This window comes from Dryobates pubescens, chromosome 4, assembly GCF_014839835.1.
Source record: "Dryobates pubescens isolate bDryPub1 chromosome 4, bDryPub1.pri, whole genome shotgun sequence".
In the NCBI taxonomy this organism is placed as follows: Eukaryota; Metazoa; Chordata; class Aves; order Piciformes; family Picidae; genus Dryobates; species Dryobates pubescens.
Genome location: NC_071615.1, coordinates 3,058,893 through 3,085,861, shown reverse-complemented (window position 1 = coordinate 3,085,861; position 26,969 = coordinate 3,058,893). Strand labels below are relative to the sequence as shown.

The window sequence follows — 26,969 nt, the reverse complement described above, 5'->3', positions numbered from 1 at the left end:
CTGATGGGACAGCACCAGCAAAGAACACACCATGGCTGAGGTGCTAATGACCTTGATTTGTTATTCACAAATATTAACTGCAAAACAAAGAGTCCTTGTGGTACCTCTCAATCAAAAGCAAAACCCTCCTTTAACCATCAGCAATTGTGGGACTGCCGAGGCCTACGTGCGACACAGAGGAGATGTGATGCACTTCAGCAGAGCAACACCTGTTTGTGCCTCTTCGCTGGCTCAGGCTTTCTACTTTGCCAACAACAGACTGAAGCAAAGAATGATGTCCACCAATATCACAAAGCACACTGCCAAAGTACACAGGGGCCCCTAGGAAACACACCAGGCGACACGGGGGGAAAGAGCATCGTTGAGTCAGCTGCTCTTACCTTTGACTTCAACAAAATAACAAACCCATTCATAATTAACTGCAAGGAAAATACCCATCAGATTGCAGAAGCCTTGGAGACAGGATTTTTCAGATGCAAGCAATATCCAGCAGACTTATCCCCACTGCAAAGGAGCAGCCTGTTTCATTTTGCAGTCACACCGGTGGGAAGTGATTGTACAGCGTCCATCGAGGCGGCCGGGACCTGACGGAGGGGAGCCCAGGCACGCCAGAAGCTGCTCCGCGTGCTCACGCCGTCCTTCCCATGCTGTGACAGTCACCACCACAGGTTGGGAGGTTCCTCAGCCACTCTGCTTTTAAACAAGGTAATTTCATCCAAGTGTCGCATGGGGACATCTCTGATGACCTCTGTCAAGTCCTCGTGAAGCAGAGGGAAAATGACGACATTTAACGCCGGGCGATCCGCCTGGAAACTGAACCAGACACAGGTTATTAGCTGAGGGAAAACACAGAGTCTCCAGTGCAAGAGAAGAGGATTGCAGGGCGGGGGGCATGGAGAAGCTGCTCAGCTGGAAGTCAAGATCTCCCACTCTCTTCTCCATGTGTCAGCAGGGAGTGCAGGCTGGGCTTGCAACTCTTTCCAGCGGGCCTCTTGAGCTGACACAAACCCAGACTGGGCCTGACGTGGGGAGAGAAAGTTTTCAAACATTAATACAACATCTTGGTATTCTCAGAGGACCAGAGATCCTAAGAACTCTGCCCAAGCTGGGCAAGATAACAACTCAAACCACCTACAAACCAGCAGCAAGTTGCAGAGCCATTAAGGAAATCAGGCCAGAGCAGTGCCAGGCATTCCCTGGGGGCTGAGCCTGGGATTATCGCTTCAGGCTGGGCTGTTCTGCACGCAGAGGCTGGGCTCTGCAATTAGAGCACAAGCAAGTTTAGAAAGCTCAGATCTGCAGATAAGCAGTAAGTGTGCACACACACACACACACACACACTGCAGCCTCCATATAAATCCAAACTGCAGAAAATCTCTCTTGGCACCACAGGAACTGGCCCCAGCAGAACCACACGTGAGTATCTCTGCTCCTCAGAATTTTGGGTTCCAGTTTCTCAGTCTACAAGCTCTTAGAGAAACCTATGCTCTCCCCTTACCCTCCCAGTTCTTCATGCCAGCATCACACCACTGGGTCTGCCTTCCTGCTTGTGAGCAGGAGGCCTGGTACGACAACATGAGAGAGGAGCAGCAGGGTTGTAACTACAGAGCAAGAGAAGAGCACAAGTTAAAGCCATTTATACAGGGTAAAAAGAGCTGAACAAAAAAAGCCCAGGTCCCCATCAGCAATACTCTAACTGATAGCAACCTGGTGAGTAAGAGAACATGGGGAGAGAGGAATAGTGTTACTCAGTGGAGCATAACAAGAGTTCAGTCTTTTAAAGCTGGAGGTAAAGGGAAGTTAGGCTACAGCTTAAGCTACACCCTTAAGATTAAAAGACTTGTGACTGTTAGCCCCATGCCACCAAGATGCTTTCTCCCAACCCTGTGACAAGGCCCAGTTCATTATCACTCTAAAGGAGGCAGAGTCAAACTGGCAGCATCAGTCCCTCGAGGCTGAGCCAAGTTGTGCCAGGTCAAAAGAGGAGTTCACTCCTCAGCACACTTCTCCTACACGGATGCATGCCTGGAAAATTCCCAGCCCATCTCTAGCACTGAAATGGCTGCAGATTCCTGGCAAATGGAGATGTGGCTGCTGGCAACACACATGGAAGCCCCAGGTAGCAGTACCACCAGCTGAAGAAAATGCCAGGAGACACTGGCACTTCCTGGGAGACAGAAAGGATGTTCCCATCCCACTGATGATTTGGAGCAGAGCTGCCAAAAATGTAGTGGAGAAACTCCCATTCCAGGGCTGGCTGCTTCGTTCTGGTGGGTTAAATTAATTTGCCTGAACCCAGGCAGTTGCAGGAGTCAGGATTTCCAGCAACAGAACTACCCAAGGGCAATTTTATCTCTTTCTGCATCGCAGCCCTGCCCTTCATGCCTCGTGCCTAAGGGCTGGCAGAAAAGGACACTGCTCCTCAAGTGGATCTGGGGGCTTGTGGAGGAGCCTACAAGAAATCAACCAGCAAATAACCACTGATCTGGGGAGGCAGTTGGTAAAGCCTGCAGTGAAATTACATAAAATACAGCAAATGTCTCTTTGATAGTCCCTCCTCTGCCTCAGCTCTTCAGGTTCCTTATCCAACACCACAGTCCTGCAGAGAAAATCGTGTTAATAGAGCAAGTTTACTGAAGTTCAGTGAGGAAGAAACAGCCATCTCCCCAAGGCAAAGAAACCTCTGCCTCTCTCTCTCTCTCTGCATTACATAGGCTCTCTCGAATCAGATCTGCATGCTGCTGCTTCTCACCGTACACCGAACTGCAGTTTATAAGCAGCCTTTCCACGCAGCTATAAAAAAAGCCCAGCACCTAGACAAGTTTAGATGACAATCTGCCACCACCACAGCTGGAGAACACACACCAAAAAAAGAAACAACCCCAAAACCCCCCAAAAACGACAAAACCCAACTGAAACACCCACCCCAAAACTCCAGCGCGGTAAACCCACCTCGCCAAGAGAGCCTGGGTTTAGAGGAGAGGTTTGCACTTGAGCTTATTCACAAATGAATAAATAAATTAAAGGAAAGCTTTGTAATTTTCTTCCCCCCCACCCCAACAGGAAGCTGTATGTTACTGCAAACCTTGTAAATTCCATACCCCAGCAAGTTGACGCCGGAGAATTCTTTCCATGTACAATTTGGGTGATTTAAGAAAGAGGGAGCTGGGGGCAGGGGGGTTGGGGGGGGGTGGAAATCCCAATCAAATGCACATGGCTCACCATTATTCTCAGCTAAACGTGCGTGCAAAGCCTCTCCTTTAACTGCCTCTCTAAAGAAACACCCTGATTTTTAACGAGCAGCTGTCACAACCTTCAGCTGGGATTAGCGGCTCCCCGAAAGCAGCCTCCCCCTCCACGCACTCCCTGCTCCTTCAGTCCTGCCCCCGGAAGGCAATTCCCTTCTTCATACACCTGTCCAGGTGGGCTAGATTAAGTGAGAAGCACTTAGAGCACCGGTTTGAAAGGCCCGGGGCACGGGGAGGAGGAGATAACAAGAAGGGGAAGAGATTGAGTTAATGAGTTGCAGAATAGCTCCTGTAATCTTCCTGACGGCTCTTTCCTCGTTCCACACCTGGATGGACTTCAAACTGGAGCTGGCTCTGCAAGCGCAGGGCTCGTAAAATTAAAACCCCAAGGACAGAGAAGGATGTCGACCTGGGGAGACAAAAGAGCTGCAGCTTCAGACATGAAACCCTGCTTTTTTGCCCCCTTTTTCTCCTACCTCCCCCCCCCCCGCCACCTCCCCAAGGGAAAGAAGCCAAGGACGTGCTTGCTTGCTCTCTCCTACCAAACCTCCAGACTAAACTCATCATGATTAATTAAAGGAAAGTAAGTTTTCTAAGGCAACTGACTAGCAGCCCCTTGAAAACAGATCCTTTAATCAGAAACAACCAGTGGGATAACAAAGAAAATGCCCCCTCCCCTCATCCCCCCCTTCATCCCCATGCACATATTTTCCAGCATAGCTTCTGGTCCAGCAGACTCAGCACCAAACCAACAACCACCCAGGGGGAACTTCCACACAGAGGTCTATGAAGTGTCCTGGTTTGGATGTGGACACGTCACAGGCCTGGCTTCAGCAGCTGGCTAGACTCGTGCATGGAGCTTGGAAATGCAAGCAGGGAGCACCCTGTGTCACAAATTCCCTCCCAGCAGCCAGGGAGGTTTCACCTCACTCTGCACTTCCATCTCCAAGGGGCTGTGCGTGGCCGAAAGGGTTAACGGTGCCTTGTTATTTGCCTCCAAAATGATCCCAGAGCAGGTGTGGACTGGACACAGAAAGGCTATTTTCAAGTGAACAGCTTGGTAAATAGCCTAACACTACGGTCTCAATTACTTCCAGCCAGCATGGCAGGATCCAATATGTAGGTCAGGGACAAAGTCAAAGAGAAAAAGTCTAAAGCAAGGCTGCACTTTGATCAGATTTCCTCGATTTTAGCAAGACAAAAGAGTCCCTCCCTGGAATGCAGTTATCTGCCGGCAAACATTCTCCCTGTGCGTTTTCAGACATACCTCCAGAGAGGCCACCAGGCCCCAGGACTCCACCTGCTGATAGAGCTAAAGGGCAGCTCAAAGCCATCAGAGAATCTCATCAGCCAGCCTGTAAGGATGGATTATGCCCCTCTGCATCTCTCTGCACCACAGACCACAGAAGACAACAGCTCCGCTGCGTTGGCTGCTGCTCAGACTTACCTTCCCTCACTTGTAAGGCAGCATTTGGGACTGAAGAATGCCTTTCCCCTTGAGATTTCCAGAGAAACCCAAGCCCTGTGCCAAAGTCAGATGTTTCAGCACGTCCCACTGCACAGATGCTGGCAAGCTGGGCTAAGGGAACACAGGGTGGTATAATTAAGCACTGGCAACAAAAGCAGCTAACACCAGATAAAACAAGGAAATGTGGTGTAGCAGGAGTGGATGAAGGCCAGAGCTTCTAGCTCCACAAACAGAGAGGAGCTTATGGGGAAAAGAGGCTCTAAAGAAAGAAGAGGTCCAGGAGAAGCTTAACTTGTGGGGGGAGCAGAGAGAGGATGGAGTAGGTGTGGACTGCAGTTTGCAGGACCAATATCTGCTGCAGCCATGCACCTTCCCCCGCCTCCATGTAGACTTTCCTCGGGCTGGTGAGCTGCCTCTGGAGAGGCACAAGCTTCCCAAGAAAGAATTCAGAGCAGCTCCCTTTTTGCCATGTACACAACTCTTCCAGCCACAGGCACAAAGCCCTGTTAATCCCCTGCCAGGCACAGCCTGAGTCTGTTTTCACTGGAAGGCTTGCCCACAGCTGAAAGTTCAAATGTGGCATCAGTCCTGAAAGCTTCCGCCAGCCTACCTGAGCCAGGCTGGAAACTCCCATCCCTGAAGCGTGGCATGGTGGAACAGAGGAAGTGCCAGGACAAGCTGGAACAGCTGACACTGGCATGACCCAACACACAGGCACACATTTTTCTCATCTCTCCACGGCAGGTCAGACAAACACCTCGGATGTGTTCCACTGCCCGTGCCCTGAACTCAGGACCAGGGAATGGCAAAGGCTCTCCTTGCTTACAGTGACAGCCAGAAGTGCAGAGCTTCTCCAGAGCATCTTCCAGACATGCTGAAGAAACTGTGGGGTGGACTTGATCTCTGGAAGTCCCTTCCAACCTCTAACATTCTGTGCTGCTGTGTGTAGGACCCTTGCACCCCAGTCATGCCCCAGAAACCTCTCACAAGGGGGCTGAAGCCTCCACACACTGACTCGGAAGCAGACCCAATCCTCAGTGCCATTCTCACTTCCATCCCTGCCAGAGTACCCAAGCTGAGCAGACTTCATTGCCTAACCTCCAAAACAGACTTCAAATGTTCTTGAGGAAAGCTGTTGTGATTCCTTCAGGCTGCTCTTAACTTCACACAATGAGAGATTTCCTCCGTGAAGTGCTTTCCTTTAAGGGTGTCTTCCACCCCCTCACTTCCACAGGGACAAAGTCGAGTCCTCCCAAGGCTTGCAAGTTCCCCTCACCTAAAGCCCCACGACTACAGCCTCCAGCCCCAGACAGAAGGGTGCACAAGGCACTCTGGAAGCCATTCACACACAACACTGCCAACTCTGCCACTACCTCCAACACGGCATCCTCTGCCACTGCATCATGTCACGGAGAAGGAGCAACACACATCAGACTCATCCCCAGCAAAGGCAAACTGCATCTCTCCGCTGTGGTTTCTCTCTGCAAGGCAGGAATGACACTCTGCTACTTCTCCTGTGAGCTGAGGTTTCCATCAAGCACGCTCACAGGCACAGCTTCTTCCCTTCTTTTGCCAGCTGAACTCTGCATCAGTCAAATGCGACCGGACAATTAGAGGGGGAGGGAACAAGAACCCAAAGAGCGATGCCAAGGCGCCCAGGACACGTCCTAGGGGAGTGCTCTGCCAGAGCAAGCTGAAAGTTATTTCCTAATCTCTTCCACAAATTAAAAAGCTACTGCAATAACTGCTCAATTAGATTTATTTTACTATGGAAATGCTTTAAAGCTGCAGTTAATGCTTCCGTTCAGCCTCTTACGCCCTCGTGAAGGGAAAGCACGACAGCACTATTCCAATGTTATTACTCAGCCAAGAGAGAGGAGAGGACACTCCTTGAAACCTATTTCATGCACAAACCAATCTGCCCACTGAGGAAGGACTCAGGACTGAATTCCCTGAGCCAGCAGTTAGAACATGCCATTTGGGTCAGCCACAGGAATGCATTTAAGAAGGGGCTGAGTGAGTAGCCCCTAAAGAAGATACACTAATGTGCCAAATGGGGGGAGGGTGGTCTCACAAGCTGTGCTGGCTTGTAAAATACTTGAAACACACCCCCACCCCCCCCAACCCCCCCATAAAGAACATCCCTGGCAGAAGCAAAGGTGTCCAGGCCACACCTCGAGCAAAGTCAGCCTTTGCCAAGCCCGCCAAGGAATTCTTGGGTAACACAAGCTGACAAGGATGCAGTTTGTTATTCAGTCTGTGACAGAATGATTCAGGGGTTTCCAAGAGCAGGAAATGAAACAGACAATGAAAGCTGGAACAGGATGCTAATGATTCACTACACCAGCCTAGTAATACATTAAATCTTCTGCAATCAGATGCAGGGCCCGAGCCCACAACATGCTTAGGCTAGTGGAGTGGGACTGGCAGCTACTGAGCTGGGACCCAGGGAAGCCAGTGGTGCACTCAGAGGGACTCTTTCAAGGTCAGAAGGAAGAGAAGGTGGTGAAGAAAATGCAAAAGCAGCTTGAAAAATCTCAGCTAAGCCCTAGGTGGTGATAGCAGCTTTCTGCAGTGTCACTACAATTGCAGCAAGGCAGGTGGGCAGCGTAGCAGGGACGCTGCAGGGCTTGGCTGGCTTCAAAGACCCATTCTGCACTCACTCACTGCCCTAACAGCCCCCTCCCACCCAGCCTAACAGGGAAAAGGATTACCCAAAAGGGCTTTTCTGAGCATGAGCCCACCATGAAAATCCAGGCAAGGAGACACATCCAAGGCAACAGCAGCACGGCTGAGGGGGAGAGGCTTAGCTCTGAAGTAAGCAAAAATTCATGTGTGATAGTTCAATCCTGTGCTGCATGCCAGCAGAGGGACTGGCTCACTCAGCACTTCCCAAACACTCAGCTTCACCCCCATGCTCCCACCTGAAAGCCCTGTTACTGCCAGTGAGGCCCAGGAAGGTGCTTCACCCCTCCAGCAAGCAGCGTGGCTCTCACGACCGCACAGGGCCACCTTTTAAGGAAAGGTAAGATCCAGCCAAGAGTTTCATGTTGAAAGAGGACAAGAACTAGGAGGGGAAAATTTAGGTAATGCCACAGAAGCTTGAATAGTGAGGTCTAATTCAGACCAAAATAGCTATTCCTGGAAAGTGGCAGGAGTCCTGTTGTGCAAGTCACTTCAAACTCAGCAGTGCTCACGCCTGACACAGGCAGGAGGAGGAAGGGTAAGTCAGTGTTCCTCCGGGCCCTGGATCCTCAGAATAGGCAGACTGGCCTAAAACTGTAAAAGCCTCTGCACTCCACAGCATTGGTTAACCCTCAGAGTCATACACTCAGTCTGCAAAGCCATTTGCTGGAGCCAGGCAGCCACTGTGGCTAGAGGAACAGCGGCAGAGTGCTTGAGCTAGGACTGCAAACTCCTTCCCCCAACCACAGCTCTCAAAGGATGCTGCACCAGCACCCCAGACAGCACCTTCCATACCATCTCCCAACAGCTATCAGACCTCAGGAGATGACAGCAGTGCTGGTGGATGAGAAGCTCAACATGAGCCACCAATGTGCACCTGCAGCCCAGAAAGTAATTCACATCCTGGGCTGCAGCAAGAGAAGCAGAGCCAGCAGGTCAAGGGAGGTGATTCTCCCCCTCTGCTCTGCTGAGACCCCACCTGGAGTACTGCCTCCAGTTCTGGAGCCTCTAGTACAGGAAGGATCTGGAGGTGCTGGAAAGTATCCAGAGAAGGGCCACAAGGATGAGCAGAGGGCTGGAGCTGCTCTGCTGTGAGGACAGACTGAGGGAGTTGGGGTTGTTCAGTCTGGAGAAAAGAAGGTTGTGAGGAGACCTAATTGTGGCCTTCCAGTATCTGAAGGAGGCTACAAGAAAGCTGGGGAGGGACTTTTGAGGGTGTCAGAGAGTGACAGGACTGGGGGGGGGGTGGAACAAAAATAGAAATGGGTAGATTCAGAGTGGCTGTTAGGAAGAAGTTCCTCCCCATGAGGCTGGTGAGAGACTGGCAGAGGTTGCCCAGGGAGGTGGTGGAAGCCTCACTCCTGGAGGTTTTTGCAGCCAGGCTGGATGTGGCTGTGAGCAACCTGCTGCAGTGTGAGGTGTCCCTGGCCATGGCAGGGACTTGGAACTGGCTGATCCTTGAGGTCCCTTCCAACTCTAAGAATTCTATGATTCTAACAGAGCTGCTGGGAGATGGAAGCAGCTGGGCCCAGCCAGCCAGCCAGCCACCTCCCAAAACACTTCAGCTGGACCTTGACCCATCCCTTCCTGACCATGATCTGTGCTGTGGCTGAGCCTGGAGTGCATTTCTGTAAACCACAACCCACCTCCACGCCTTGCTGCTTTCCCCCTGTGTAAGAAGAATCCCCAGGCTTTGGACTTGCTTTTTATTGCTGCTTTCCTGATCCTTTTCAAGGTGTTTACTCAAGGCCTTTTCAAAGGCTTGCATTCTCTGTGTTGTTTGTGAAGTCCTTGAGATCGTTCCAATGGTAGGAGCTATCCAAACGTTGAAGCTAAAATCGACCAAATTCTACCAGGAACCGCACTGGAAAAGCAAATCTGTCCTTGGGGCCAAGGGGATAGCTGCCAAAGCATTTCTCATCCCCTCTCTTCCAAGCCTGTTTTCTGCTGGTATGCTCCACCAGGAAAGCAACTTCTGCACGTTGGTGAGGTGCCCACTAACCAAAGCATGGAGCTGTGCGCTCCTGAAGTCATCCAAATTCCTCGCCCGCAGGATTTCTAGGGCAGAGCAACACCGCCGTACAAACGCCAGTACTTGGTATGCAAGGCACGGGCGAGCAGGGGGCCAGCTTCCATGGCTCACAGCTCCATCTACTGACTACTGCACAGCAGCACAGCCCTGCAAACCCTCGGGAAAGCTGCTGCTGGTCCCCCGGAGCAGCCTACGGACACACGGCTCCCGGCCAGCCTGTAGGAGTCCCAGCGCAGCAACTCAAAAAGGGAGAAGTAAAGTAGGTTGAGCAGGAGCCAGCGATGTGCTCTTGTGGCCAAGGCCGTTCTGGGGTGGATTAGGAGGGCTGTGGCTAGTAGGTCCAGAGAGATTCTCCTCCTCCTCCTCAACTGCATCTGGAATAGTGTGTCCAGTTCTGGGCCCCTCAGCTCAAGAAGGACCTCAGGGAACTGCTTGAAAGAGTCCAGAGCAGAGCCACAAAAGTGATGAAGGGAGTGGAACACCTTCCTTACGAGGAGAGGCTGAGGGAGCTGAGGGCTCTTCAGCTTGGAGAGGAGGAGCCTGAGGAGTGACTTCATTAATGTTTGTAAATATGTGACAGGTGAGTGCCCAGGGGCTGGAGCCAGGCTCTGCTGGGGGCTGCCCACTGCCAGCACAAGGGGCAGTGGGGGAAGCTGAGGCAGAGGAAGCTCCATGGAAACATGGGGAAAAAAGTTTTCCCTGTGAGGGTGATGGAACACTGGAACAGGCTGCCCATGCCCAGGTGGGGTGTAGAGTCTCCCTCTCTGGAGATATTCAGAGCCTGCCTGGATGAATTCCTGTGTGATCTGCTCTAGGTGATCCTGCTCTGGCAGGGGCTGGACTGGAGGAGCTCTCGAGGTCCCTTCCAGCCCCTAGCATTCTGTCAATCTGTGTGAAACGACCCTCTGCTGCAAAGAAGCCTCTCTGCACAGCCAACTGGTCTGGGCTGACAGTTGGACATACAGCCATGGGTCCACAAACTGTGCTAGTTTGGTGTTTCTGGGATTGCCATATCAGTGGTTTAAACAGAAGGGTTACTGAAACAAAGCAAACAGGCACCTGGAGCCAAGCACTCCGGCAAAGGCAGGGTCTGAGCAGAAAAGGGCAGACATTGCTGCTGGTTGGATCTGCTGCTGTCTGAAGGGTGGCAGCAGCTGAGCACCATGTGATAGGAAAAACGATTCTAAAAAGTCATTTTACAGCAAAACTGAGAGCAGACCACTGGTCACATGTGAAATCTGAGGAAGATCAGGGAAGTGGATGCAGATCACTCCAGCCACATCTCCTCCTCTAACCACCAGGCTCTTCTCTTATGCACAGAGCATCTCCCCCCAACCATAAAGGAGATCACCCCTCCCAATCACACAGAAGAAAGAAGAATAAAGAAAAAACACTGCAATGATTTATCTGCCCAGAGGGAAACAGTCTTCCCTAAAGCTCAGAGGAGACCTTGCCCTTGCAAGCCTCGTGTTTGCTGATGAGGGCTCCAGATGAGGGCTGCTCTGCTCGCTGTGTTGCCTTGCAAAAGAGGCAGAACTGAATCAAAGGCTTTTAATGACTTCAATACACAAACTAATCTGTCCCAAATAGCAGCAAACCTCAACCAGAAAACTGCCCAGGAGAAAACTGGAGACCCCAGGGCCTGGTTTAGAGCTGTCACAAGACTAACAGACAGGAAAACAACTCTCTTCTCAGGGCAGGAGAACAGAAATACATAATACAAACCTTATTTTCCAGTCAAGGGGAAGAGTTTGAGAATCACTTCAGGCTTTAAGCCACCAGTATGAGGCAAGAGATTTAATACCCAAGCTCCCATCACCACACCCTCTATACACATCATCTTCCAGTACTGCAGCAGAAACCAGTCTGTTCTCCCCAAATCAGTCCCAGCCTCTTCTGTCAGCTGCATCCTCCTGTGCACCCATGTCTGAAAAAGGACTGAACTGCACTAGATGGCATTCTCAAGTCCTCCCAGCTCTACCACTTGCACTTTCCACTCAACACTTCTCTTTTTAGAGGCCTTTGGAGAGAGGGAATCACTTTGGTCCCATCTCCCTGCTCAAAATCAGCAATCACCTGGCTGCTCTCAGCCTAAACAAGATCATCTCCATAACCCTTGCTGGGACTCAAGGAAAATGGATCAATTCCACAGAATCACAGAACTGTTTTGGTTGGAAATGACCTTTAAAGTCATCAAGTCCAACCACAGCCAGGTCACCACAGGCTTTGCAATCCCTCTGCAGGTGGGGACTCCACCACTGCTCTGGACAGCCCTTCTGAGGAAGAAATTGCTCTTCATGTCCAACTCAAACCTCTGCTGGCACAACTGGAGGCTGCTTCCTCTTGTCCTATCACTTGTTCCTTGGGAGAAGAGAATGATCTCACACTCAAGAAAGGAAGCAGAGAAAGGCTGATGACAGCCTTGCCTTCCCTCCTCTCACCTCCTCCTTCCCAGGCATTCTCTGTTTTTCCTGCACACATTCAACAAACAAACAAAACCAAAAACCCCACCCCACACCACCTTATTTCACTCTGGCACAAGGGCTGATCACTTCACACTTGCTGCCCAATGGGCTCTTCCAATTTAAAGCCTGGATTAGACCGACGCTGGCAGCTCATTTCTAGAGGAAGCCATGCTGTGTGCTTCAGTGCCCTACCCATAGGTTTAAGCCATGAACTAGCTCACACACAGGTTCTACTGCACAGCTCTCTGCCCTTGGAGTAGCAGACAAAATGCAGCCAGGAGAAAGCCAGTTGCTGACCCCTGTCCAAAGGCAGATTTGTGCAAGGATGAGGATGGGATCACTAGGAAAAGTCTCGTGGCTGAAGACTCACTGATGGCTCGTGGAGGACTCCAGGCTTTGCTTGCCCATCATTTTGTGTACTTGGTTCCTTCCATTTTATTACTAGAGACAGTTGCATGAGAACTGGATCTCTGCTGCTCAGGAGAGCATCTGCTCCCCCTGCTTATCCTCCTCCTGAAGTCGTAATCTTACGTGACACCAAAATCGTTTCCAGAGCCACCGATTACAATGTCACAGAGGATTATGACTTCAGGTGTAGAGTTGGCAAGGGGAGCAGCAGATGCTCTCTTCAGAAAGGCAAAAAAAAACCCCAACCCCCCTTCAAAAGAGCCTGTTTTTCCTACAAATGTCTCTATTAATAAAACACAAAAGAAGAAAAAATAGCCTGACAGCCAGAAATATAAAAATAGGGGGGGGGGAACATTTCCAGGAGGCATCAGCTGCTCTTTGGAGAGTTCCCAGGGTTTGAATTATTAAGAGGTACAGAATGGAGTGAGAATCCAACCACAATGGGAGGTGAAAAATAAGAAGAGGGAGAAAAGACCACAGGAGAGCCTATTTCTGCTCAGTCAGTGGACATCAGCATCCTGGCCAGCACTGCAGTGGCATCTCAGAGGGGAGAGCTAAACAAACACACAAACAACACAACCCAGGAGCTGCAGGGCTTGGGTTCTTTCTAAGGATCCCTGAAGCACAACTGCAATCAACCAAGGCATGTGTTTCCAAGATGGGAAGCTCTGTGAGAAAGAAACTCCCAAGCAGCCCTCACGACATCACAAGGAATACACTTGGCTGTTTCCAACAGCCACTGCCCCCCAGCAGGACACAAGAGCCTTTCAGAGGCAGCAAACTGTCTGGTGTGTGGTTTGGTAGGTAGCTAATATAGTCATAGGCCCTTCTGGATTTGATCCGTGGAAAGAAGCCAAATGTAATAAGTCAGTTTGAAGCTGGAGAAAAGGCTGGGGGGAAGTGGGGGTGGGAGGAGCAACCCTTTAGGATGCAGGAATAATGCTGTGTGATTTGAAATTTTTATTAGAGCTTAACAGAGCAAAGAAACAGTAGGTGACAAAAGGAAAACAGACTGAAGGCAGAGAAAAAGCCTTACAGGGAAGGGGGGGGGGGGGTGGGAAAAAAAAGCCCAACCAAAACCAAAACAACAAAAAAACCCCACACCAACAAACCAGCCAGTGATGGAAAGTCTGTTGCATGGGAAATGTTTTGTAAGATGACTGCCACTATTAGGAGGTTTCAAAATGCCAGGAGTCATTAAAAGCTCTCTTTTCAAATGCAGTTCACGGCTCACACACAAACGTTCCCCACCACGTGAGCCTCAGAACACTGCAAGGGGCCAAGCAACATGCACTTAAGAACTGCCAAACGTGCAAAGGCAGTTTGTAGTGATTCTACCCCCCCTCCCCACCTCCTCACACACTTCCCACCCCCACCAAGAAGAACCCTTCACAACAACCCTTTAAAGGCTTTGAATTGTGCTGCCGGGGGGCGGGGGGGGGGGGGGGGGGGGATTGTCAGTAAGTGACATTTACAAGTGATTAGAGGACAGAGCATTATCTTAGTCACTTGTGAGCAAGGAGGGAAGCTTCAAGGTCAAATCTCTCCGTACTTAAAATGTCGGCAGATGTTTTGTTTGGGCAAAAAGCGTCCCTCGATTTACGATGGAGCTCTGCCTCCAGATCTTCCACTCGGGCCAACAGAGCTGCAGAGAACACGGGTGGGAATGGAATCAACAAATCCACAGAATACCTTCCAACATTTCACTGATTCACTCTTGTTAAAGCAAGAGGCTGGTTCACGTGCCAAGTGGTTACACCGTACCTCTGAGCTCCCTGGAAGGAGCGCCGCGAGCCACACCAACCTTGGCCAGCAGGGAGAGGGAGATAAATCTCCCACAGCTCCAGAAACTCCACATCAGCCTCTTTCTGCACTCACCTCCGCACAATGGACTGCTGGAGATTTCTGCAAGCAGTAAGAGATTCTCCCATAAACATGTGGCACATGATGACCTCAAGGCAGCTGGCCATGAATGACATCACTGCGTCAGACTGCAGAGTCCCGCTCCGGGAGACGATGCAAAGCCGCTGGAGAGAGGAGCAGTGACTCAGTGCCTGGAAGAACTGGGCACCTGCACAGAAGTAGGGCTGCTCCAGCCTGCAGGAACAAAGAAAGACAAGTCAATGGGCAAGCCACTCTTGGGCTGCTTCCAGACAAGGGAGAAGGCAGGCAGCACCTTCATGGAGGGCTGGAGAATGGAGCGGATAGGATAGGGTAGGATAGTAGGATAGGATAGAGTAGGATAGGATAGGATAGGATAGACCAAAACAAACCAGGTTGGAAAAGACCTTTGAGATCGAGTCCAACCTATCACCCAACAGCATCTGATCAACTAAACCATGGCACCAAGTGCCTCATCCAGGCTCTTCCTAAACACCTCCAGTGATGGTGACTCCACCACCTCCCTGGGCAGCACATTTCAATGGCCAATCTCTCTTGATGGGAAGAACTTCTTCCTAGCATCCAGCCTAAACCTCCCCTGGTGCAGCTTGAGGCTGTGTCCTCTTGTTCTGGTGCTGGTTGCCTGGAAGAAGAGACCAACCCCCACCTGGCTACAACCTCCCTTCAGAGAGTTGGAGACAGCAATGAGGTCTCCTCTGAGCCTCCTCTTCTCCAGGCTAAGCAACCCCAGCTCCCTCAGCCTCTCCTCACAGGGCTGTGCTCCAGACCCCTCCCCAGCTTTGCTGCCCTTCTCTGGACACCTTCCAGCAACTCAACATCTTTCTTAAACTCAGGAGCCCAGAACTGGACACAGGACTCAAGGTGTGGCCTAACCAGTGCTGAGTACAGGGACAGAATGACTTCCCTGCTCTTCCTGGCCACACTATTCCTGATACAGGCCAGGATGCCATTGGCCTTCTTGGCCAGCTGGGCACACTGCTGGTGTCTCCCCCCCCATCACCTGTTTCACTTACAAGTGATAACATTCTACCTGCTTGTGCCAGCAGCATGGCCAAGCAAACCCAACAGTGCCAGCTCAGAACTCTTGCTTCTAGCTGCTCTTGAGTGGGGTGTGCTAAAGGGACAAGGACACAAAGAGGCAGGAAGGCCCTGAACTGCAGAATGCCAGTGCCTGCTGGGAGCAAGCCTCATTCTGCACAAAGGACACTGGGTAAGATGAGCCTTAGGTCTGACCAGCAGATGAGAGCACAGCCTGGCTTTGCTATCTGCCATACAGAATACAATACAGAACAAACCAGGTTGGAAAAGACCTTTGAGATCATCAAGTCCAACCTATCACCCACCACCATCTAATCAACCAAACCATGGCACTAAGTGCCTCATCCAGGCTCTTTTGAAACACTTCCAGGGCCATCCACCAAGCAGCTGATGTGGATACAGGGACTTACTGCTCCAGTGCACCAAACTGGTTATCTTCAGTTTACTGCCCAGAGAGAAGCAGGGATATAAAATCCACACCACACACACATGGTGATTGTAGAACTTGGGTCTCTGAGGCAAAGGTGACCACAATCAGTGCTCCCCAGTCAGAAGGTGGCAAGGGATCTCCCACAGGAGAACCAATCCCATCATCAGTTCAACTTTTATCTGAAACACCCAGCCCCGAGGAGGGAGACAGGATCCTCTATCACGGCTATCCACAGCCCAAAGCAGGGCAAGGAAATGACATGGTGAAGCCATGCCTGACCAGCAAGCTGGAGTTCTGAGCTGGCACTGTTGGGTTTGCTTGGCCATACTGCTGGCACAAGCAGGTAGAAGGCTATCACTTGTAAGTGAAACAGGTGGTGGGGGACACCATTTGCTCCATCCTCCAGCCCCCCCCATCTTAACCAGCAGCGTAACCAGACAGCTCCTTCACACAAACCAGTCTGCAGGAAGCAGAAGCTGCTCGGGGCTGGTGCCACCAGGAGAACACATCTGCTTAGTGCAGATTTACTACAGAGCCTCAGAGCACTTGGGAATCCCAGTCATTGGGTCAGCAAGGCTAAGAGCTCCAAGAAGGTTAATCCATTAGGTGGTAAGAAGCTGTCGGCCCCAGCCCGATCTGGATAATCTCTGTGCAGGCTTTCGTAGTACCCAGGGGTGTCTCACCAATTTAATCCTGTTAATTGATAAATTCTGGTTTAGGCTCTCAGCCTGTGACTGTTGGTCAGGTAGCACTGCCTGAGGAGATCCTAACAGCCCCTGAGCACTTTCAATAGCTTTACATTAAGATAAAGGAAAGGAGAAGCCTCCCCAGTTTTCCAACGGTGTTATGAGTCCACTGCAGACTCAGAAAAGCAGAGAACCTCCTGGAACCTGGCAGCAGGTTTCTAGGTTAATCTCAGAGACAGGACAGCCACACTTGCAGTACTGCCTCTCACTCACTAGATGACAATGTTGCTTTGGAATAGCCTCTGAAGCTCATTTCTCAGCGTGGAAAATGGAGAAGGGGGGAAAAAAGGGCAGAAGCAGCAGAGCATCAGTCACATGAAAAGGAAACTACACTATGGGGAGGAAGTGCTAAACGTTAAAACCCTCTTAAACCCATATAAAACCTGAGACTTGACTCAAGAAAGAACAATGACAGCTTGTGTGGCAACACCTGGCTGTGAGGAGGAGAGATCCTTGTCCATCCTTTCTGCAAGGCTCCATGCTGCCTCCCATCTTTATCACTCCTGGCCTCCATTTCAAAGCCCCTGGAAACTACAGGGTTTAGACTGAGCGAAGGAACTCTGCAGACCCAAACTTCCTTCCCCAGATCTTAGCTCCTCCATAGCTATTTAGCCTCCTGAAGGAGAAAGAGACATAACCCAAGCCACCAAACAACTGAATTTCCAACAGGTGCCATCCATTGGATGAGAGGCCAGCACGCTCCTTCCCCCTTAGAAATGGGAAGCAGTGGACAATGAAAACTCTCCTGAAGTGTTTCAGTCACCCCTGGCTCCCTTCCCCATGGCAGTGCATCAGGAATATGCACACAGAGAGACTTGTCTCAGCTGACAAGCAATGATTTTAGTCACACTGCCTCTGTGAGCACAGGAGTGACCTTGCTGGTACTGCTGTTAGGCGTTTCAGACCCCTTTGTGAACAGATGATGACAGGGGGACTGACAAGTCCAGCAGTTTCACCAACAGAAGCTGATGGAAAGGGGTGGGGAGGGGAATAAGAAAGAAAAAAGGAAGGAAAGAAATAAGAAGGGGGAAAAAAAGGCATCTTTCTCAAGTAGCAACATTTGTGTTCATATGCACTGGTGCATGGAAACCATCACAGTTCCCTGTGCCCTTTGCTTTCATAAGCACACTCTGGCTACTGTAAAGCACCTTTGTGCACCTTTCAGAATCAGACCTTTGGCAGGATCCTTCAAATCCTAACAGGACAGAAACATCCAAGAGGACAGACCCTCAAGCTGGGATGGTGTCAATCTATTCTCTAGAAAAGAAAATAAACCAGAAAAATAATAACAAAAAAGAGAGGCAAGATTTTAATACAAACCAAAGGGAGAGGAGGATCTCACTGGGAAACCTAAGGAGAGCTCTGCATTATCTGGACATTGGAGGAGTCTCTTCCTTCCTGGAAGTTTAAGAGATGTGCATGCACACAGAGCCACAAAAGCAGCTAGAGTACATAAGCAAAGGCTGCTAGCTCCTCAATGTGCAGCATCCACTCTTCCTTATCTAAAAGGAAGGCAGTTGCAGCACAGGGGCTTTATGCTCTTAAAACACTGGTTAAAGGGCATACCCTGAGCCTTTGCCTTCCTGCCCTCCACAAGTCAGGAAGGAAAGCACCCAGTTTTCAAGCCACTGCAACTCCTTGTGACCAGAACAGGGACACAAGCAGTTTTAACACCAGCTAAAACAAACCAGGCACTGCATTTCTATAAAGCCATGAACACGACGGAGATGTGAAACAGCAGCCCCTCACCTGAGATCTCTCAAGCACTTGCAGTGTTTCAGCATGTCCATGAGAGCAGACATGTAGCCCACCTTCCCCATCATGCCCAGGTTGGCCAAGGAGAGAGTCCGCAACTGCTGGCACTGCAATCCGATGCTAACGAGCCCGGAGCCAGTGAGGATATTTGGCAGCTGTGCTAAGGTGAGGCTCTGCAAGTAAGTCAATTGGCTAATGGCAGCCACCTCTGAATCCCCCACGCTCTGCGCCCTGACACAAGGAGGCAACGAGTTGCGAATGGCTGGCTCGTTGCGGGGCATGGCGGAGGAGAAACTGGACCCAATGATTTCCAAGGTTTCCAAGAACCGGAGGCTTCCCATCAGAGCCCAGAACACCGAGGACTCTATCTTCTGATTGGCCTGCTCTGCCAAGTTCCTCGGACACGTCTGTATCCCAATGCGAACCTTCCTTCCCAACGCCTGGGGCACCAAACTGGAGGCCGCGGGAGGCTTTTCCACGTTCGCAGCAACGTTTGTGATGGAGCAGACCGGCAGTGCTAAGGAGAGCAGGTGCTTCAGGCGGGACAGAAGCTGGCACAAGTGATTCCCTATGCTCTCTGAGCTGTGGTGGTGAGCTGCAGAGAGGTTGAGGTGTCTCAGGTTGCAGCAAGACACCACCAGGCTCTCCAGAATGCTGCTGTCAATGTCGTCCTCTGCTTTGCGAAACAGGGACTCCGGAGCCAGACAGTGAACACAGCCACTGAGGTTCAAACTGGTCAGGCTTTTAAGATCCTTCCCACCGTTAATAACCCTCTGGATCAGGTGCCCACCGGACAAGGTGCATCGGCTAAAGCTGAAGTAGAAAGGGTTGTTGAACTTCAAGTGTTGCAGGAGCCCAGAGCCATTAATCCAGGCTTTGGGCAATTGTAAAGCATCCAGACGTGCATTTCGAGCCATAGAGTCCAGGAGGTTTTTAGTGGCCCCTGTCTCTGCAAAGCTACCAGGGGCAGAGATGAGGAAGGCGTGGAGGTTCTCAGGTGTCCGATCACTCAGCACAGCCAAGTACAGCCTCACCACCTCCTGATTAACGTAGCCAGGAGCCAGCCTGGCGTAGAAGACACGGAGGTTCTGGTAATGAGGCACATTGCTCTCACCTACCATCAGCTGCCCAGAGAGCATAAAACCTTCTCGGGATCGATCGAGGATCTCAAAGTAAAGCAGCAGCTTCTCCAGGCTCGTGCAGCAGGGGACGACGCCGTAGGAGGGCGTGAAGAGGGTTTGCTTCAGCTCCGAGACGCGGCTGAGAGTGGCTTTGCACTCACTGCTGAGCTGGCTGGCATCGAAGCCTGGATTCACGTCTATGGCCAGGGAGCGCAGGTGCTGCAGCGTGGACAGCATCTTGGAGAGACGCAGGGAGGTGACGTGGCACCCAGACAGGTTCAGCTTGACCAGGTTCTTGCATCGTGTTACGTGGTCAATAGTGGAGCTGGGCAGCCAGTAGCACCCAGCCATGTTCAGCTGGTAAATCTCCTTCCCGATATCCCTCATCAGTTGCTTCACTTTGTCTTTGTTTACCTGTACTCAAACAAAAAACCCACATGCAATCAGACATATGGCAGTGACTCCGTTTCCCACCTGAAAAGTGGTTAGCACTGAGATTACATGGCTCATACAAAGGTTTCAGGGTCCCTAGCACAGTCTGAGAATTATCATCCTGCTGGGAGCTGGCTTAGCCTGCCATGCTTTGGACTCTTAAGATTACACTTCCTTTAGCTGCTTAGCCTGTGCAGTTCTGCATTACTGACTGTGAGGCCAAATCTGTTCAGCAACTGATAGTCGAATGGAGGAGCAGCTCCATTTTCTAACACTCAAAGCTGTTCCAGCAGGACTAGCTATCTGCAGACTGAAGAAAGAACATTCCCATCTCCCTTCATCTAGTTTCCTCTTTGGGAAATGAGGAAGAGAGGCTTCCCCTCTCCTGCACTTGGTGATACAGTCCTTCTAAAACTTATCAGTCTTCATTCCCAAGCTTTATCTTTGTTATAACACACATGCAGTTGCTGGCTTGAGCTGACTGCATGCCTGACAGCCCTACGCACAAAGATTTTCCTGCACAACAACATGGGAGATGTATTTTGAGAACTCTGCACAGCCACGGCGACAAGTGGAAAGTCACATTTCCTGTCATTTTAGCTTCCAGAAAGACAGAGAAGCCAGTTTTCACTGACAGTATTTCATACAGCTGAGGGAACACAGAGCTGCTCCAACAAAGCATTCTGGAAAACAAATGCTTTTATAAAACAGCTTATTGTTTATTTGATTTCAGAGTTCAAGAGCATTTCATTTATGCAAACACACTGGAACCTTCCACTTGCTGGCATGGTTTTTTTTTTTCCCCCAGCAGTCAGTTTTGTCTTCCCAGCTAACAGAAGCAGCAAGCTACTCTCCCCACCTTATAGTCTTTCTGAAGTAAAACTGTATGGGTCAGGCTCTTGTCAAGGCAAAGCGTTGCGAGTTTCCTGCAGGTTCTCCTGACGTTCAGGACGAGGTCAGTGGAAGGAACGTAACTGAGGATGTGCAAAAGGATCTCATCTGAGAAATCCATCAAGTTGACACCATTGTTTTCCTCTTCACTGTCCCCACTTACAATCTCCTGAGGAGCATAAAAGGGAAATAAAAAATGAAAAGAAAAGAAAAGCTACTGGCTCAGAAATCTCATCAAAGCTTTGGAGAAAGCAGATACTCCAAGTCTTGTAAGGATTTACAAAGTGAGACAAAACAGAAAGACTTCAATCTTTAAGTACCTCCACCTGCACAAAGAAACTAAAAGCATTCCCCTTAGAAGGCAATAAGGAGGTAGAGCAAAACTTCACACAAAGCCACAGTGCCTTCACTTACTCTTTTGCTGCTGGCTGCTTCAGAATGAGGGGAAAAAGCAACCATGTTTTTGCTCATTCCACTTCTGCCACTTACTGTGCAACTGGAAAAGTGACCGCTCCTGATTCATTCTCAATAGAACACAGCAGCCTCTTTCTACGTCCTTCCTCTAAGTGCCATCCATTTCACTCCCCTTAGGAGTTATATAACCATATACAGAGCTAGATAGGTAGATAGGCAGAGATCCACCCAAACAAAACTGCAGTCCAGCATCAGATCACCCGCAGCTCCTCTGCAACAGGCATAAATCTTAACCACATGAAGCCTGACAGCTGGGCTCCAAGAAACCCTTTGCTCCTCCACCCCACTTCCTTCCTTCCACACTGGGGTGACAAGAGGCACCCTAAACTCACCGGTACCACCTTGGCAACAAGGTAACAGCGTGCACACAGCCTTGTGGCAACACGACACGGCCCCCATCTTTAAGAGCACCACCTTTAATGAAGCTCCAATTGGCATTAACGCCATGGCGCTCCCTGAAGGGAAGGGGGGAGCTGGCCCCGCTTCACAATTCCTGTAACCGTCCGCCCCCCCCCCGAAAGGCACCCCAGAGGAGGGGGCGATTTCGGTGTCTGTACCCAGACCCGCTAGACGGCGGCAGGGCCGCCTCAGGGACCGGCTCCCCGAGGCCTCCCCACGCCAAGCTTCGCAGGGATGAGTGGCATCGGAACGTCCCGGTCGCACCGCCACCATCCGAGTCCCCTCGCCTCCCCCGGGTCCGGCTCCAGCCCTCTCGCCTCCCCTGCATCCCGGAGTGGGGCTCGCCTCCCCCCCAGCCCCAGTCCGGGGAGACGCCGGCGGAGGACGAGTCCCGATTAGCGGCTCTCCGAGGGGTCGGGACAGAAAGGGAAGGTGAGTGCGACAAGAAGCACCCCTCGCCCCCGCAGCCCGCCCCGGCTCACCTCTCCACAGCGGAACATGGCGGCGGCTGCGCGGTCCTGCCGCCACCGCCGCCGCCTTCCCCGGGTACCGCTCAAACCAGCCGCGTCCCGGCCTGGCTCCCCGCCGGCCCGGCCACCGCACGGCTCTTCCGGCGCTGCCATGACCCAGCTTCCGCGGCTCGCCACACCCCCGCCGCCCCTTCAGCCGCCCCGCGCCGCCATCTTGAGCGTGGCCCTTCGCGCGGCGGGAGGCTGCTCGGCGCCATCTTGAGAGCGGCGCCGCCATGATGGGAGTGGCGAGGCCATGTTGGGCCGTCCCTCGGCTCACAGGGCGGCTGTCTCTGGCGGAGTCCTCATCTTGGGGGCGGCAGTGATCTGCGGAGAGGAAACCTTAATTTTCAGCCGCCAGCACTCCTCTGCCCCGAGGCCGCCAGTGCTGAGGTGTCAGAGACGGCAAGAGCAAAGCGAGCGGCTGCTCGGCCTTCTCCGCCCTCGGCAACTCCCAGCCGCGGGCACGGTGCCACCCTGACAGCTGACTCACGCCGGGCCCTCGCCCCGCAAATCTCTGAGTCGGCTCCCAATGTGTAAATCCGCCCTGCCAGGAGCCGCGGGGTACGGCAGTGACTCAGCGGGCGAGCCGGGGCCAGAGGGAGCCCCACCGGTTTGGTGGGACCCTGTCCCTGGGCTGCTGTGCAGCCCTCGGGGTGCTGGCAGGGTTGGCACCTTGGTGTTCCGAGGAGGTGAATTGGATGCCGTGGCCTGGCCACAAAGCGATCCAAGGGCTGGAACCCTTCTGCTGTGAGGACAGGCTGAGAGGGCTGGCGGTGTTCATCCCACACAAAAGGACACTCCTGTGGCGTTGCAGTACTTAAAGAGGTTTCTGAGCAAGATGGGGACAGGCTCTCTGGCGGTGCCTGCTGCAGCACGACAGGGACTGAAGGTTCTAAGCCAAGAGAGGCAGATTCAGGCTGTGCAGGAGGAAAACGTTTTTTACACTGAAAGTAATGAGACACTGGCCTGGGCTGCCCAGAGAGGTGGCAGATGCCCCATTCCAGGTCAGGCTGGACAGGGCTCTGAGCAGCCTGCTCTCGTCCCTGCTGCCTGCACAGGGGTTGGACTTGATTGCTTTTAAAGGTCCCTCCCGACCCAAACCACTCTGTGATTCACTGAAGCAGCCAGCACAAGGAAGGCAGCACCACACTCTGAAGACAACAGCACACGTGAACAAGTTGGTGCCAACAAGGGGTCACATGTGTCACCCCATCCCAAGAGAAGCCTGAATACAAACCTGTCAGCTCCAGGTTGTCATGTCAGCAACAATCACCTCTCTAGGGTCTAACCAGGCCAAGTGTTCTAACTTTGGCTGTGAGATATGGTCCTGCACTTTGCTGATGCACAGAGGGCTGTGCAGAAGTCACCCAGGGCTGCTGTGAGCACAGCCATTGCACACAGCCATGTCCAAGCTGCCTCAGCACTCAGCTCCTCGTCCCAAATCTCAAGTGTGGACAGGGCTGGAGGGCTGGAATTTCCAGTTACATGTATGCTGGGGGAATTTTGCTCATAGAAAATGTATTTTAAAGATGACCCACAAAGGAAGATGAATAGGTTGCTGCTTTCTCCCTGTTTGTTTCTTGCTGTTTAAGGCCATGGATTAGATTGGGGTGGACTGGGGGGTGTGCTTAGGAATAGCAAGTGTCTCAAGTCTTGATGACCTGTTTTGCTTCTAGGCCTGTGAGAAGGCTCTGAAGTTGAAGAGGAAACCCCCTCTTAGCCCTTAGATGAGAGAGAGCCTCACTAAGAGAATCTGTACCTGCTTTGTTTGTCATGTTTCACTTAACTAGGAGGTGATGACATTAAATCCGGAGGCCCTTTAGTCAAGACTGACTCATTTGACATCTGGGGAAAATACCAACCTGCCACATTTGCAGTCATCAGAGAGAGCAGAAACCACGGTGGAGGAGATCTGCATTTCCAATGCAAATGTAAATAAAGACATCAAGGCCCCTAAGAGGCATAAAAGCCCTGCCCAGAGACCCAGATGGAGCAGGCTGAGTTTGGATTAGCCACAGGTTCCCTCCAGCCCTGGGGTGAACATGGACCAGACAGCAGCTGACAGCCCTGAATAAGAACTGTGAAGAGTGATAGGTACGAGAACCTCCCAAGGAGAAAGCAGGTTTGCAGCAGATCAATAAGTGGAGCTGCTCTTGAACTCAAGATCCACCAAATAGATGAGCAATGTGGTGGGGTAGATAAAACCTGGAGGCTGAGCACAAGGCAGCAACAGGACATCAGATGAGTGGTAAATGAACAACTACACCAAACTGTGCCACTTCTCTGGGAAGTGGGCAGCCAGTGAGAGGAGAAACCCTCCCTGCTGCACCTCACTTCAGGAACACTCTTCTCAGTGTGGGCATTTGGGAGCCACCTGTAAAGAGGGGCTCAGTTCCAGGCTGGGCCATCCCAGGGCAGACTTTGTTTGGTTTATGACTAAGAGAGTTTTCTCAGGCCAAGGAAGGCAGACACATCTCATGCTGTCACAGTCCAGAAGGGCAAACAAACAAATAGTAGGATCAGGATATTTTGCTTTGTGTAAAACAAATTCTCTTAACTGTTCAAGGCCAGCCTGACCTGGGGATCCCCCTCTAAAAAGTCATTTCTCTCTTCTGATTCTTAAGACTGATACAGTCTGGACATGTCATCTCTTTGTCAGCATGGCTAAAGCCCAGCTGGACTGCAGTGGCCAGAGCCCTTGGTATGCTTGAGCAGACTGCTAGCTCCACCACTGGAAGTGATTTTGAATATTTGACATGGTTTAATACCTTAAGGCTGGCTAAAGCAGATTACAGATGGGTATAACACAAGTCAGGGCAGGCTCCAGAGCAGCAATCCCTCTGCAAAGACCAGCTTCAAAGACCAGGACTCCTCCTGCCCCAAGCACAGCTGATAGCCACAGTCCCATCCCTGGGCTTGGGGAGCCCATTGTCTGAAGCTGACACTTTGCATCCTCAGAGGGGATTTCTGTGAGGAGATCACTTCTGTTCAGGTGCTCCTGAGACTGTTGTGGGCAGCCAGCTGGCAGCTCTCCTGAAGAAGCACACACTCAATAAGGAGAGGATGGGACCCCCCCCCACAGCCACAGAGCATTCTGAGACACTGAGGCCCTTCAGGGCTAAAGCCCCAGAGCCACAACAGTCTCCTTTGCCAAGGACGTCACTAATTCCTGGCGGTGGCTTGACTCCATAAGCAGCTCAATGAGGTGACTTTCCAGGTCACTTCTTAATTGCAGGTGAAGTGCCAGTGACTGTCTCTAGCAAGAGGGAAAGTTGAGAGCTCTGGGGGAAGAAAGGGTGTAAAACATGCTTGCTCAGCTCCTTATAGCTGAGCCAGCTGCCCCTGGGCAGCTAAAGGGAGGCAAGAAAGGACTGGATGCTTGCAAGGATTTCCAGCCAAGTTCTGCTGCCTCTGCAGTCTGGGAAATTCCTGTAGGTCACCACTGCTGAGCCAGGCAGGGGGGACATGCTCAGCCTGGCCCATGGGTGGCCCTCTGGTCCTCCAATAGTGCCCTGCTATCTGTGTGCTGGAGAGGAGGAGGTGGCCAGGGGACTGTTGATTCCCTATACATCTCCTTGAAGTCTTGTCCATAGCTGGTTGTGGTGGGCTGAAATTTCCATCCCCCCAGCATTAACTGGTGGCTTCAAGAGCCAGGATAATGGCTTAACCAACTCTTCTACCACCCTTCCTGTGACATGTCCCTCAGCATCTCCCCTCCTCTGTGAAACAGCAAGGGCAGAGCTGAGCACCCTATAACACAGTGACAGAGAAACTGTGGTTGAAAAAAAAACCCCAAAACCCTCTTCCAGTGCCTGCTGTTCCTGGGAGGAAACCACCCCAAGTTCCCCCCTGCTCACCAGAGTTGGGAGCAGTGAGTAATGCTCACAGACTTCCTTGCACGGCTCCAAATTCTTTTCTCCAGCATGTAATGGCCCAGAGGAGGAATAAACCAATCCTTGCTGGAGCAGCCTGCAGAGGAGCTGTGCAGGCCACAGCCTCGCAGTGGAGAGGCATTGAGAAGGGTTGTGCCTCATTTTATCGAGGGCTGGTGGCCTGGAACAGCAAGTGAAATGAGAGGAGAAAAAAATCACCCTGCAAAGCATTAACTGACAGCAAACCTCAGCTGCTGTGCTCTGAAGCAGGAAAATCATCCCAAATCCCCTGTGCCCAGCCACCAGCACCAGCCCATTGCTCACACCCTCCCTGTGCCCACACCTCTGCCCGCCTGAGCTGCTCTTGGCTGTGGCATTTTGCTGCCCTGTGGTTTCTCCTCATGGCCACCATACTCTCTTCTCTTGTGTCTCAACACATTTTTCCAGTGGTCAGTGACCATGCTGAGGAATGCTGAAGAAAGGTGCCTCATTTACCTGTTACCATCATCCCTTCTTGCCTCCTGGCCCTTTTCCTGCTCCACTCCCACCATCCCTCTCCCCAGGAGCTGCCATTGCCTCCTCTTTACCCCATTTCCCAAAGACCTCAGGTTGTGAGGCCCAGGTTGGGCCTTGCTCCAACTTGTTTCACCTCCCCTTTTGCAAACTGGTGCTTCCAGTAGGACGTCTGCCCAGCCCAATGTCTGCACCTACAGCCCTGCCAGGCTCCTACTGCACCTGGAGTGGAGGCTGGGGAGATGAAGGGCAGAAACCGGCAGGTCCACTCCGAACACAGCAGGATGCTGGAGCAGGATCAGGCCAGGCAGAGGATTAAAGAGCCAATGGAACCTGTTCCTTGCCTTTCATCTGCTGGGAGCATGACACAATCCCAGCCATTAGCTCTTCAAAGAGAGGCTGGAAGAGCCCTGGTCAGCCAGCACAGCTGTGAGCAAAGCTCCAAGGTCTGCTCTGCCCAAGCGGCAATCCTTAGTCTCACCTGACTTGATTCTCCTTGGTTCCTGACCTGGCAGCTTTGGTCCTCTCCATCTCCTCCCTTCCACAGCAGCAGCTCCAGCTTCTGGGATGCACAGGTT

The 26,969-nt window shown here is 51.7% G+C and overlaps 1 protein-coding gene across 1 annotated transcript; it reads right to left on the bottom strand.

Moving 5' to 3' along the window:
• Nucleotides 1-151: 151 nt before the first annotated feature.
• On the bottom strand, nt 152-22,081 carry FBXL18 (F-box and leucine rich repeat protein 18). The gene is made up of 5 exons (XM_054180314.1): nt 21,977-22,081; nt 20,590-20,790; nt 18,172-19,712; nt 14,185-14,403; nt 152-813 (listed from the first exon to the last, which is right to left on the bottom strand). Exons 1-5 carry the CDS (start codon nt 21,992-21,994, stop codon nt 657-659), a joined length of 2,136 nt encoding a protein of 711 aa, XP_054036289.1. The 5' UTR covers nt 21,995-22,081; the 3' UTR covers nt 152-656.
• Nucleotides 22,082-26,969: the final 4,888 nt, after the last annotated feature.

Bases quoted from the DNA above. Each gene is read 5' to 3' on its own strand.
- FBXL18 (XM_054180314.1), bottom strand. The intron at 19,713-20,589 runs GTGGGGAGAGTA...GTTTGAGTACAG, and splicing joins TACTTCAGAAAGACTATAAG to GTAAACAAAGACAAAGTGAA. The intron at 814-14,184 runs GTGAGTGCAGAA...TGTCTGGTTCAG, and splicing joins CAGCAGTCCATTGTGCGGAG to TTTCCAGGCGGATCGCCCGG.